The sequence below is a fragment of the Pteronotus mesoamericanus genome, unplaced genomic scaffold, assembly GCF_021234165.1.
Source record: "Pteronotus mesoamericanus isolate MK-2021 breed Mesoamerican mustached bat unplaced genomic scaffold, CSHL_Meso_final contig_24, whole genome shotgun sequence".
NCBI classification, from domain to species: domain Eukaryota; kingdom Metazoa; phylum Chordata; class Mammalia; order Chiroptera; family Mormoopidae; genus Pteronotus; species Pteronotus mesoamericanus.
The window spans coordinates 2,452,285-2,466,094 of record NW_026555100.1 but is presented as its reverse complement, the minus strand read 5'-3'; the positions used below and the strand labels follow the sequence as shown (position 1 = coordinate 2,466,094).

Below are 13,810 nucleotides of genomic sequence, written 5' to 3'. Positions count from 1 at the left end.
TAGAGGTCTACTCAATTTGACAATGACATTATACAAAGCTCCCCCCCCCCTTTTTTTTACTGCCAGCATCATCTGTTAACCATAGTAGTTTCAACCCAGATGTTCCTGAGCAAAGGCTCTTAAGAATTAGAGTCCAACTGTTTCTACCTACCCAGAGGGACATAAATTGTTCTTGCCATTAAATCAGCCCCCTTGACTAGAAAGATTGCTTGCGAGTGTGAATTAAGCATAGAAAACTGTCATAGAGTATGCACCTTTTAATGTGCTCAGAAGCATATGCAAATACATGGCTTGGGGCCAGGAGCGAGTTCCGTGAGGCCAAAAGAGCTCTCAGTGTGCCCTCCAAACCCAGCTTCACCCAAAGCCCCAGCTCCCCCTCAGTTATTCAGAGGGACCCTGGGAACCCAGGCTGACACATGTACTCAGAGTAGATGTCGATATAAATACTGGGCATTGGGAAACCAGATCTTCAGGATCCAGGGGCTAGAATGACAAGATTCATATTTAGGAGCATTGATTTAAAATGAGAGGCTCTCAAAATGGAAACAGCTAGTTAAAAAAAATTCAAAACAGCAGGATTTGTAAGACTCAGCATCAAGAAAATGGAAGTGATTTGTGATTTTAAACTACTCGTGAGCTGTTATTCAGATTCCATTTCCCAACAGCTTTGACAGAGGTGGAGTAAGGAGGCTTTAGAACGGCTGACCCTCAAACATGCACACACTCACAATATCTCCACTAGCAAACCTGAGGCATTTAAACTTAAAAATAATTACATCTTTAATAGGGACAATTAGCCTTTGTGTAAAATGTGAATAAATGAATTTTTGAAAGCTTTGCTATTATTATTAATCAGAAACATAAAATGTAAACTGCGTGTTTGCTGTGAGCACCAGCATCAGGCAGCCCCACAGCGCCCATCCCGTCCCCAACAGGACTGCTCCCCGACCCTGCCTGCGGAGACCCTGGGTCTGCCACGGCCGCCGTAGCCTTCGCTGGCCCCTGCACTAGCACGCATGTGCATTACCACCTGCCTCCTGGGTCCCTGCAGTAGGAAAACTCACAAATACTGCATTCCTATCTATGTTCACATATGTTGAGTCCAAATAATTATATGAATAGGGCCAGTTCTTTGCGGAAAAATACTTTTTAAGGCTGAGACTTGAGCCTTTCCATAAATTCTCATAAAATGTTAATTTCTGCAGTCTGGCTAAATAAATCTATCACAAAACAATCAGGTCTGCCAGCTTCTTTCTGTTCAAATTTGGATGTATTTCTCTAAAGACTAATGATGTCATGGAGCTCAAGTGAAACTAGCCGTAGTCTTCACTGGGGCAGGAGACCCAGCTTTCCCAGACAGCCTTGGCGTTTAAGTTTCCTCCAGTGGCTTCACTGGGAAGATCTGCCCACGCAAAAACAACACAGGATAACAGCATGATTTTCTGAATGTTTAGGACCCTGAATGCAGGTGGATGAGGAAATGAAGAATACCCCCAGCCCCCAAATTGTCTTAAACCAGCAAAGAAGCATCCACTGGAGTCTGGGCTTGAGGGCAGAACTCCTACCCATTAGCACAGCCAAGATCTGATCAGAGTTCCCCAAGTTACCCGGGCATTAATTCTCCAGTCAAATCTGAATTTTAACTGCTCCACCAGCTGCAGTGGGACAGAGAGAGACACACTATATTTTAAATACAGCTTTTGTCCTAATCCCCTCTGAGCTGTAAAACCTGATACAATTAAGCCTTTATATTTTGTGAGTGATGAATGGCTAATAGGCTCACTGTGAGGTTCAGAACCTGGGACATGGTGTTCTGTGGCAGAACCTCTGAATTCATGGTTTCCTCTGGCCCCTCCTTCTTTCCCCACCTCCCTTCTCTTCCCTGGGCCTTCACTTTCCTATCCAGAGGCAGGGGGTGTATCCTCATTATTTGCTAGTTCTCATGACAAAAACACTATCACTGTATCCCCCTGAAAATACCACATGTCAAAAGATACTGCTTTGTCTCCTACTTTCATCTACAGGGGAGGCCAATTTGCACTCATTGCAAAATCTCAAAGAGACCTGGATGTTGAGAGAGTTCTGTGTGGCCCCCAGCCTCCTGATTCCCTGCCACTTAGCATCCCCTCTTCCCTCTTTACTCCCTCTCTTATATCCAGCCTCCTTACAAGGCACACATCAAGTGCCATCTCTTCCAGGAAGCCTCTCCTGGTCGCCCCCAGCCTATAGGAACCCTGTCTCCCTGTAACTCTCAGCGTCTGTTCTCCATCGTGCGCATCTAGCGAACAAACACTTATCAACAGGTACTCAGTTCTCCCTGACAACAGGGATTATCTTCCTTGGCCAGATTGCAAACTCTCAGAAGGCAGCCACTGGAGGGAAACAGAATCTTTTCCTTGACATTTGTAAGTATTGCTATTAATCTTTTACTGTGCACATATATGATCAAATCTAATTGCAGGTTCCTCTAGAGATGGCACCACGTCTGGCACACTGGCACTAACATCCCGCATTCATTAACTATCTACTCAACTGACTGGTGACCATCGGCAGAATTTTCTAAAAGGTAAGAATAACTATAACCTGAAATGCCACAGTGGATTTCTTTCTTCCTCTCTGTGTATATCACATTTGAGGGGTTGGATGGAGCAGCGGGAGGGTGTGGAGAGGCGGAGGAGAGGAAAAGGACATCAGCTAGCTCTGAGAATAAGTAGTGTCATTCCTATTTCAGAGATGAGGAAACTGAGGGTGAGCACCGAGTCCAAGGTCAGGTATTCAGAAATCAAATATTCTGTCCCAAATCACATATCCAGCAAGTGGCCAATCTGGAGATGTGAGCTCTGGCCTTTGTGACTCCACAGCTCACACTCCATGATATCACACAGCATCCTATTACGTAAACTGATCAACAGCAAGACACTTTAGCGGGAAGCACAGCTTCACACACCACCCCTTGTTTCCCGCGGGCTTGGCACTGGCCATCTGCACCCTCCAGAGTCACCTGCTGAGGAAGGTGGGGAGCGGGAGGGCAAGGGAGCAGGTGGTTTTCTGGTGTTCAGAGCACCATGGATGGCACGCTCTCCTTCAGATCCTTTGCCTTGATCTTACTGCCACACAGGCCCAGGAGCACACCAGCTACGCAAAACCAAGAGGAAGTGCTCAGGAGTTGCTGGCCCTTAAAAGGAACACCCTAACAGCATCCAGGGGAAGGTGAGGACATGACCACCTGGACCTCCAACAAGGCCAAGACGTGACCTTGAGCATTACATCCTGAACGTCCTTGTCTCCTCTGGACTTCTCCATTTTTAGTGTTTATCTGTTCTCCTTAGCCTGAAACTACTCTTATGATCCCCAGTGGAAACATAACCGAGCATATTAACGGGTTCTATACTCCACGTCTTTTTCCTGTACTGATCTAGATTAGGCATGGCGAGTGGAGAGAGCCATCAGTGGTTTCAGTGGTTTGCTTGGCATGGTAGACCACAGTCCACTTCCTATGTCCCTGGGAATTGCAGAATACCCTACCTGGAGAAGGAACGGTGGCAAGAAAACTCACACAGAGGCCCCAGTCTTGGTTTGTAAGATGTGGTCAACCCACACTTCTATGATTTGGCTGAAATCAGAGAGAAACACATTCCAGTGTCTGAGCCCAAAGTGGGGAATAAGAGAGGTTATTCCAGTCTGTGGTGTGGGGGGTTGGGGTCCATGAGGGTTTTCAGTCATCAAATTTTGAATCAGAATCACCTGGTTTGTCTGTAAAAATTGCAAATTTGGGGGCCTTACCCCAGATATTAAAATCTGAAGCTGTAGCCTAGAAACTTCTCCATTTTAATAAGCTCCCCCAGGAGATTGTTAATTAGCCATTCTTCACAGAGCAGCTACTCCAAGCTGCTCCCAGCTGTGCAAGGCCCAGCGTCGGAACGCTGGTTCTATAACTCGTCTGCTGGGCGGCTGGGGAAGGGGCCCCAAGGTCTGTGCCCCCGTTGGTAAACCAGGGGTAATGATCTTAATCTAAACATCACAGAATTGTTATGAGGATTAAATAAGAACATATAAATGCAGTATTTAGAAGTGATATTGCATTTTATCTACATTAGTTACTGTTTTTGGAACAAAGCTGATTTGTCTGGCAAGAAAGGTTGTGAAACCAGAAAGTTGGTGCAAAGGAGTCAAAGTACCTAGCTGGTAGGCACCTCACTAGGACAAGAGAGAACATCTCTCTACTTGAAATTTTTAAAAAACTTGCCTTGGGGCAGGGGGACTTCCCCTCTCCTGGCTCTCTTCTTACCCCACTCTGTTCTCTTCGGAAAAAAACCTCCAATTTCACCCTTTTATCCTGCCCCCTTGTACTCCGCAGAACGACTCTCTCAGCCTCTAAGAGAATGCCAAGCTCTTCTGTGCTTGATCCCACCCTGCAAGGGGGCTTTCTGTCAGCTCAGGGGAAGGGTAAATTTATTTCTTTTATGCTTTAAGATGTTACGTGCTGCATATTGTTTTAATGCAGTGCATAATTATAGAAACTGCTCTGAAAATCTGTATATTTTATCTGTGCTTTATTATACTCAGAATATTCCCCAATTCTTTTTCGTCTACATGAAGCAACTTAAAATATATTTTGGCATCCTTTATGTCATTCTGAAATTGAATAGCCAATTCTTACTGTAATGAAAATACTTATGTGCCAGCCTGGTGATATACAACACTACACTCTAATTACGGCTGTGCTTTAATTAACCTGAATTGAAGAGTGTTATCATTAAACTGCTGGTAACTTTGAATTATGGCTTTTCTTTAATTTAAAGTAGAAAACACAGATAATTAAGCCTCCAGATAATCAAATGCTTGAGGAGAGCTTCAATGTTTTGGGATGTTCCTAAATCTCATTAAATGTCCTTTCTTTATTGATTATTTCTACCTCTGCTGTATCATTGTGTTAAACGAATAATAGCACTAAGTTGCACACATTCTCATTCACATCAGAAGGTTTTTTTGTTTGATTGTATTCCAGAAGCTGTACTGAACAAACACTAAATTCTCTGACAACAAGGTGTGCCTGAGGGATTTGGTCTTCCTTGGGACATATTCAAACTGGAAAATCAATCAAGGAAAATATTTACAGCAGTCACTAGTGACCAGCTCTTGAGCTAGCTCTGTAAGGCAGTAGAGTGTCACAATAACCTTTAGGCAGGAGTTGGCAAGCTCACGTGTCCACAGGGCTAGGCCTGGGCTAGAAATGCTGGTCTGGCCTGGTTTGAGGGAGGGGAGTGCTACACTAAACCCTCCCCGACAGCAAAATGGAGCCAGTTAACATTCGCCAGATATGCAAGTCCTGTGTTGGCTCATTAGAGTTTCAGGAGAGGGCAGAAATCCACTCGTTATGTGAAATACCTCTATTTTGAAATATTGGCAACTAACTTTACAGAAATGAAATACTGTGGAGGACAAATACATGACTCAAATTTACCCCATGGGTCTCCCAGTTGCCAATTCCAGGGAGAGCAGTCCTAACCCTACTGGTTAACAGTCCTATGCACTGATTTGGTTCCCAGGAGCAGAAGAGAAGAAGTGGGGAAGCAGGCTTTCCGGGGAGCACTCATGATAGATATAAACAGTGGTCAAGCCTGGGAAAATCGACAGCCAAGGGAGGGGGCTTCACGCACTCCCTGCTAATGCCTCCAAAGCCACAGGAGCCCTTCAGGCTCTGCTGGATGCCCTCACCACGCCTTGGTTAGATAGAGGAGGCCACAATCGCCTTGTGACAGAATCAACTAAATCCCCTGGGACAGCCTCTGTGTTCCAGGACCCAATGCCTCTGAATGGTTAACTTCTTTCTGTGGCAGAAGGAGAAATAGCTTTCAGAGACAGGAACACATGGGAGTTACAATAGGGCATCCATTTTCAGAAAATAACTTCTTCCGAATCAATTACCTATTCACTTTTCCAGTCCATTTAGCATTTAAACTTTCACTTAGAGACATACTGAGAAATTTCAGTAAACAGCCAAACCATTTTGTAACGCTCAGGGTCTGGGCCCAGGGACAGAATGAGTGCACCTGCTGTGTTCGCTGGCAGGCGTCTCCAGGTAAACCCCAAGCTACCAGGTTGCTCTGTCCCCTCTCCACAGTACACAGAGCAGAAAACTATGAGTCAGGGGAACCCAAGAGCCCCCAGGGCCATCCTCTTCAGACCTTCCTTTCCAGATGGTTGGTTTTGGTTTCTAGGCAGGCAGACAATACAAGGGAACAGTTTTTCTTCCTCGGTGCAGTGGTTTCCCAGATTCCTCTGCTTCTTCCCAGTTGGTATCAGTGAGACTGAGTTTATCAAATCCTTTGCTAAGGAGTCAGTGGATCAGGCAAATGTTTCAGCATTCTCAGGGAGTTTGCATCTTCATAGGGAACAAAGTCCCTGTTTAACTTAAACCAACATCTGAGATTCTAAGTGGGGAAGCTGAAACAATGTCCTGGTGGAAGTTTCTTGGGGTCCAAGATACCTGACACTCCTGAGATCATACCCCTTAGGGGATCACCTGTTCTACCTTGAGGGGCTGCAGCCAGCTGGGGCTGCCATTGCTCAAATCCACCCTGTTAAGCCAGTCTCAGGAGAAGCTGAGCCTTCTTATTATTATAACATGGCAGTTGTCCACATCAGGGACTTTCTCAAGGCCTCCTTCGGGTTCATGTGATCCTGCATTTCCTCAGCAAATCATGAACACTCCTTGAACAGTGGTTTCTCTGATAACTCTATGATATGATTTAATTGGAAGAGAGATTAAAACTCCTTTCATCAAGGAGCTAAGGAGATTTGCTAGTAAAATCAAAGAGACAGGGGTTTAAGGCTCCCTTCATAAACACATCTGCATCACAGGAGCACAATTCAAGACATGCAGTAAAAGTGGGTTCCTGATTTGGTACAAATGATGGATCCAAGTCTGAGTTTCTCAGGTCTGGAGGACAAGTAGGGCCAGTGGAAGCCCCAAGGCAGAGATCATGCCATGATCCACCTTGAGTTCATCGCACAAGGCTGAGCACAAAGGACACAGTCTGTAACTGTCAAGTGTCCCAACTGTGTTGGGCAGAGGTGGGGTGTCTTTCCTGCAAAGGGCACATTAAATATCCCTGACAGTCAAGGACCATACGGTCAATGGTCACTTACTCACAAACAGTAGGGAAAGACAGACCCACGAAGGCACTGGAGAGATATTCTGTGTACATTTCATTTGAGACTCCTTCCAAGTAGTATTTCTGCCATGTGTCTTCCTCAATCTGAAGGAGAAGAACAAGAGGAGGGTTTAAGGTACTGGCAGTAGGCTATGAAAGGAACACTTGAGTTCTACTGTCGTGCAAACAAAAGAATGCACTCACTATGTGATGATGACCTTCTTCAACAACCAGGAACACAAGCCTATCACCCACATGAAGTTTTCCTCGACCCTAAATTCACAGGTTAGAAGTATGACCCCTCTAAGGCACCACTTCTTTATTTTTTTAAGCCTCACCCAAGGATATGTTTATTGACTTCAGACAAGAGAGAGCAAGAGAAAGAAACATTGATGCAAGAAACATAGAAATATTAATCTGTTGTCCCACTCCCCAGTACACATCCCTGGCTGGGAATAGAACCCACAACTCTTTGGTGTATGGGACAGCACTCCAGCCAGTGGAGCCACCCAGCCAGGGCTACTTCTTTTTAAACCTGTATGAGTTCCAAGGATGTAGAGGCATGGGCCCTCACTGCAATATTGGTGGGCAGGTAAACTGATGCAGTTTTTCTGAAGAGCAATTTTATAATTGTTAGCAAAATTTATAAAACTCCATACTCTTTTACACAATTCCATTTTTAAGTACTGATAGTAAATAAGTAGACAAGTATGTAAAGACATATGTATAAGAACATCCTTTCTATTCATGAAAAATTGGGAAAAAACACAAATTATACATTTATACAATGGAATACAAGGAAGCAGTTAAAAATCATGAGGAAAATGTGTATGTTAACATAGAAATTACATAAAAAGGCCATTACTAAATACTGATCCTGTTTTTTTAAATACCATATAATTAGCTGAATGTTTGTAAAGCCATGAAAATATCTAGAAAGCTTTATACCAAAACACTAACAGTTGTTGTGTCTGAGATGTAGGATGACACTTTTTCTTTATAGATTTCTCTATTGTCGGAAGGTTTTACAATAAGTGTGTGCACGCGCGTGTGTGTGGTCTGTCCAGAAGGTATCCAGCCACATAATATGAAAAATAGAGACATTGATCGAAGAAGATACAAGAAACAAGAAACACTGTACACAGGACAAGACAACCCAGTCCCTTTCAAAGTAGGCACCTTGGGACCTCACACAGTTTTCCCAACTGCCATCAGGTGCCCTGTCTTTTTTTTCCTGAATCTCATTAATGGTCTGGAATCTCCTTCTTTTCAAAGGGGATTTTTTTAGTTTTGAGAAAAGGCAAAAGTCTCAGGGTGCCAAATCCGGGCTATTAGGGGGGCCGAGTCACTTGGGCAATTTAAAGTTTCACCAAAAAACTCTGCATGAGGCCTGACACATGAACAGGTGCATTTTTGTGATGAAGCTGCCAATCACCGGTAGCCCATTGCTGCAGCCTTCTGAATCATTCAAAAAGTTTCCATGAAAGAATGCTCAAGCTTAATGCAAAAGTGGATGCAGATTTGTTACTCTACTTGCTCAGTCATTTTGAATGTGATGGCCACACAGTACACATTCTCACTAAACAGCGTCTACTGCCCCTACTGACTAGTAGAGTGAAGTCATCATTGTTCACGCATGCAAATTCCAGTCCACTCTCCTTGGCTGCCAGATTACATTGATGTTGTGCAAACTGTTCTCATATTAACAATGACTAGACTTTTTCTGGACAGACCTCATATTACAATCAAACAATACATCTCTTTCTACTTTGGAAAAAAAAAAGATTTTTTCCAACCTCATCTTGAACATCACAAGAAGTAAAATGTAGTTTCAGAGAGGTCTTATCCTAATTTTCATTAAAACCTAGGGTTTTTCCCCAATTAATGAAGTTCAACCACTTTTCCCAACAACCTCTTTATGCTAGGAATTTCTGAAAAGGTTTTTACCTTAGAATCAATCTTTTTTAAAAAATCTTTTTATTGGTGTTCAATTACAGTTGTCCCCATTTTCCCCCATTACTCTCCCCTGCTCTGCCCACCTCTCTCCCCCACATTCACTCCTCCCCCCCACCACTGTCCTTGTCCATGGGTCCATTATACTGTTCCTTGACCATTTCCCTTCTTTCCGCCGTCACCCCCTTCTCCTTCCCCTCTGGTCACTGTCAGTTTATGCTTTATTTCCATGTCTCTGGTTCTATTTTTTAAAAATGGAATCAATCTTTAAAAATTATAAAGTGAATAACAACAAGAATGCCCATCCCTTCTGGGAGTTGGGGGACTTAACCAATTCCCACAGCAGGCAGGCAGGCTGTATAGTCCTCGGGTCTCTGTGAGCTGCTCCTCAGGTTCATTTCCGCTGGAGGTTTGACAAGGGGGAAGGATGAGAGGGAGCTTCCCAGCCAACAGGAAGTGGCTTTTAGTAATTCTTGCACTGATGTTGAATTAAAAGGCATCTTGCCTATGGCCCCACAGTAAGTTGGCTGGGGAATCACAATTCTTGAAATTGAAAGAGACTTGGAAACAGTGGAAAATGCATACCTACTCTCTACTTGATGACACTATAGAATGCAAAATCCAAAAATAAGTTAGAAATAAATTGAATACTCCCTGGTTTTATGCTATTTGTCTGCTTTGTGCTCAGTCTGGGTGATTAGATTATGCCAGTTAACCTCATTAGTTTGGGCTGCTTCTAACCTGCTCCTGCACATTCCACATTAGCTATGCAGTGCTGCTGGGTATGGATTGTTTATCTATAAATTGGCCTTCCCCAGACTCGGGTCTTTAAAAAAAAAGGTACTCAAACATTTCTGTTGCTAAACTGTATGATTCAAAAAATTAACTGCAACATGTTCAGCCTAAGCATGAACTTCTTCATTTCCTCACATCCTAATATTTCAACTTTTTTTCCAAATAAAAGACATGCTGGACTCCTTAAGCAAAGGTCATTAGTTCCAACTAATCTGATGAAAGCCTAGTCTGCATTAGTAAGTAATTTGAAATATAGAACATTTTGGGCATTATATTATCATAATTTGTTTTAATGGTAAATAAGATAGTGTATGAGAGATCACCAATTACAAGTCCTCACAGTAAAGCTTTATGAACAAACTGTATTCTTGAAGTACAAGATTTCAGCCTAGTCTTTAAATAGAGACATTCCTTTTATAATGTGCTCCTTATGTTGCTAATTTAAATAATACAATTGATTTTCAAAATTAATGAAAATATGAGCATTTATTTCAATTATTTTTTACTCTTGGTGGTATTCCTCAATTACTGTGGCTTTAATATGGTTCTTTCAGTTATGGTCAGTGTTTTCATGCCTGTATGTCCTAACAGAACTACTCTTTAGACAAAATTTTATTGTAGGTTAATCACTAAACTTTTTAAATAAATAGAAATATTCTTTGTAGTACAACAGTATCATTCGTGTTTGTTTTGAACTCAGCAAAAATTATTTGTTTTGCAGACTTATTCATTCAGCAAATACTTGTTGAGCACATTGTGTATCTTAGGAGCTTCCCAGCCAACAGGAAGTGGTTAAATCTGACTGTTCTAGTTACTGATTAAATCCTACTTGAAATTTATTTCCCCATATTTTTCTCTTTGCAGGAAAAAGCACCAGGTATATCTTGCTATGATTTATCTGACCAGAAACATCTGACATGTACTGATTTTTTCCCACATTTTTTTCCCCTACAAGTTTGCCTTTGAGGCCGATTTGAAATGCTTGAGAATAAAAAGTCAAAAAGCTGGGGAAAAAAACATACCGAACTTTCCTGGAAAGCAAAATGCCTCTTCCACATACATACGCAGACGCTCAGGCTATATTTACAATGCTAGATATGCTAGCATTGAATGAACTATAGAAATGCTGAGGAGTTTAAATCCATTGCCATAACCCTTTAAGATGTCCACATCTTTAACGCTGTTTCCGTAAAGATAAGTCAACATGTTTTTTGGTTTCCAGTAAATGTTCCACACACACAAAAGACACAACAACCAAAAAAAATTTTTAAATGTTAAGATGATAATTTTTATGTTCTATATACCTGTTACAATTAAATTTAAGGAAAAAAAAATATGTACAACATAAGAGCATAGGAATCAGTAATTAATTACTGTGGAGACATTTTAAATCTGAAGGGCAAGAATGACAACTGGTGACAGAACCAGGGCAGGACCAGGCCAATCACACCCGGAGAGTCAGGGAGCAAGCATCCAGCCTGATGGCACTGCAGCGTGTCACCAGCTTAGGCAACAAAACCTCGGTCTTTGGCCAGAGGCACAGGTTTATTTAAATTATAACTTCTTGTGCAGGCTTCCCTTTCTGTGTCTCAAGCATGGCATCTTTGACTCATTTTGGAAAAGGAAAATCAAAAGTGCACATTCCTTTTATCTTTCTCAGCAGTAATGAAATGTATTCTTAGAAAAGGAAAAATTAAGTGTAAAATACGTTCAGTTTAAAACACTGCTTAACACAGACAAAATGGTAACATACAAAGAGATCTACAGAGGATGGAATGAGCTGTGGTCACTGTGACTCAATGCCTTAACAGATGACAAAACTGAGACATAGAGAGGTTAGGGAAGCCCCGAAGGTCACAAAGCAAATGAGTGGTACAAACAGGATTCAGAGTTCATATTCTTAACCACCTACCATATTACCTCTTGCTAAAGATGACAGAGTAAACGTATGGAAGTAGTTGTGATAAAATTTGGGGGTGTGAGGGGACAGGAAAGCTTTGCCGTACATAAATACCTAAGGGTGAAGTATCAAATCAGAAGATCCTCAAAGACTCAAAATCTTAAACCCTGGAGACCATGACTTGGGGAGACGTCAGGAGGAGTAACACTGGTTTTGTGTCGAGCTGAAAGAGACCTCAGGCCTCCTCTCTGAGCATGACGGCATCATTTCTATTCTCTAGATGGAACAGCCTACAGTTTCTTTCCTAAAATAGTACATGCTATTCTCCACATTTGTGTTGTCAACATATTTTTAACTATAATGTGAATACACACATTTCTCAGCAGAAAAATGAAGGAATGGGACCAAACTGACTTAGGGATGGGTGCCAAAATTAATTTGCCAGCCATTCAGCAATCAGTTAAAGGCAAAGCATTTCCTGAGGCAGCAATTTCTCCTTTGACTGTCACATCAAACTCCAGCTGCTTCAGAAAAAGCACCTCGCAAAGATGCGCAGGTGACGTGCATCAACTACTCACAGAATCCGCAAGGAGAAAAGGGAATTGAGCCACTGGGCTAGCTCATCTACACTTCTCATGTGCTTATTTACTACCCTTCATTATCTAATTTTTCACCCAGTCCAGTTCAACCCCCAAGTAAATGCTGTGTACCACTCCATGGGCCGATGGCTCCATCATCAAAGATACCTTCCAGCTGGAACCATCAGCTTTGGCTCTGGGGGAAGTAACACCCTCTTGATTCCAATTCTGCATGTGTTCCTAATGATTGGTTGGTAATGACACCTTTTATATTTTATGCTTTCTCTGATTAGAGTGAAACTATGTTTCCCTAATGCTAACAGCCCGGTGAATGTGAAAAATCAACCATCCTGGCTGGGCTACATTACAACCACTGTGATTTCTGTTCCCAGCAATGAGTCAGAATAATCATGTCGATTGCAGCCAAATAATTTTGCAAAAGTCTATCCATACCTCCAGAATCATGTAAATAATTCCAAAGATTATTGTGTACCAATCCTTATTTAATTGAAAACAAGTACACTGTTTTAATCCAAATATATGTTACATTGTGCACATCAAAAATAATGAACTGGAAGGAAATTATAAAAACCAATGACCATTATTTTAATAGCTGCAATAAGAAGAGGTGAGTCGTAACATAGACACTAGCATTGCCCAAAACTTGGAATAGGAGGCTAGTCTAACAGCAGATTGTTTCTATATTTATAATTTTTAAAAACTCTATCTGAATTCTCAGTTAATATTCTTCCTCTAAATCATGTACAGTTTTAAATCATAAATGTGCTTAAAAGAATTAATTAGCCACATGTGAATGAATACTTTGTACATATAAATTATACAATACATTGATCACTGTCCTTTATTATGTGACGGTCTAAAGCATGGCAATGACATGAACTGGCCAAAATCCTATAAAACCATATTTATTAGTACAAAAAAAGAGAGCCCACAGAATGTGCCAAGCCCTTGACAACAACTATAAACATGGAATCAACATTTATGGGCTCTAGGCTGATGAGTGTGTAGGCTGGTGACTAAGCTGAGTGGGGTCACTTACCCCTGTCCTTCAACAGCACGTTCTGTCACTGGGAAACATCAGATCTCATGTTGCATCTAAGGATCTCTTGCTGGAAAGAACGATGTTAGGACAACTGAATGTTGGGAAGACTTTTGTCATTGGGCTTCCTGGATTCTCTCCTCCTTTGTTTCCTTCTAAGTTTCCATGTTAACTAATTTGCTCCAGTTTTTATCCGTGGGCATGTGGCTATCTCCTTCTTTCTCCCTTACTAACCTCAACATTCCTCAGTATGATTATAAACCCTAAAATCAACTCGCAGAATTAAAAAAACAAAACACCCGAATCTTGCTAGCTTAGGTCCTCACAGGGAGAATGCCTCACTGCACAGCCTTTTCTGGCAGTGGAG

At 42.0% G+C, this 13,810-nt stretch overlaps 1 protein-coding gene across 20 annotated transcripts in view; it reads right to left on the bottom strand.

Moving 5' to 3' along the window:
* KCNMA1 (potassium calcium-activated channel subfamily M alpha 1) overlaps positions 1–13,810 on the bottom strand; it is a 718,090-nt gene that overhangs the window by 152,086 nt on the left and 552,194 nt on the right. For all 20 annotated transcript variants that reach the window (XM_054572515.1, XM_054572516.1, XM_054572498.1 and 17 more), the window contains one exon: positions 7,153–7,262. In XM_054572515.1, the coding sequence (XP_054428490.1) occupies positions 7,153–7,262 (110 nt within the window). The remainder of the gene's footprint in view (positions 1–7,152; positions 7,263–13,810) is intronic.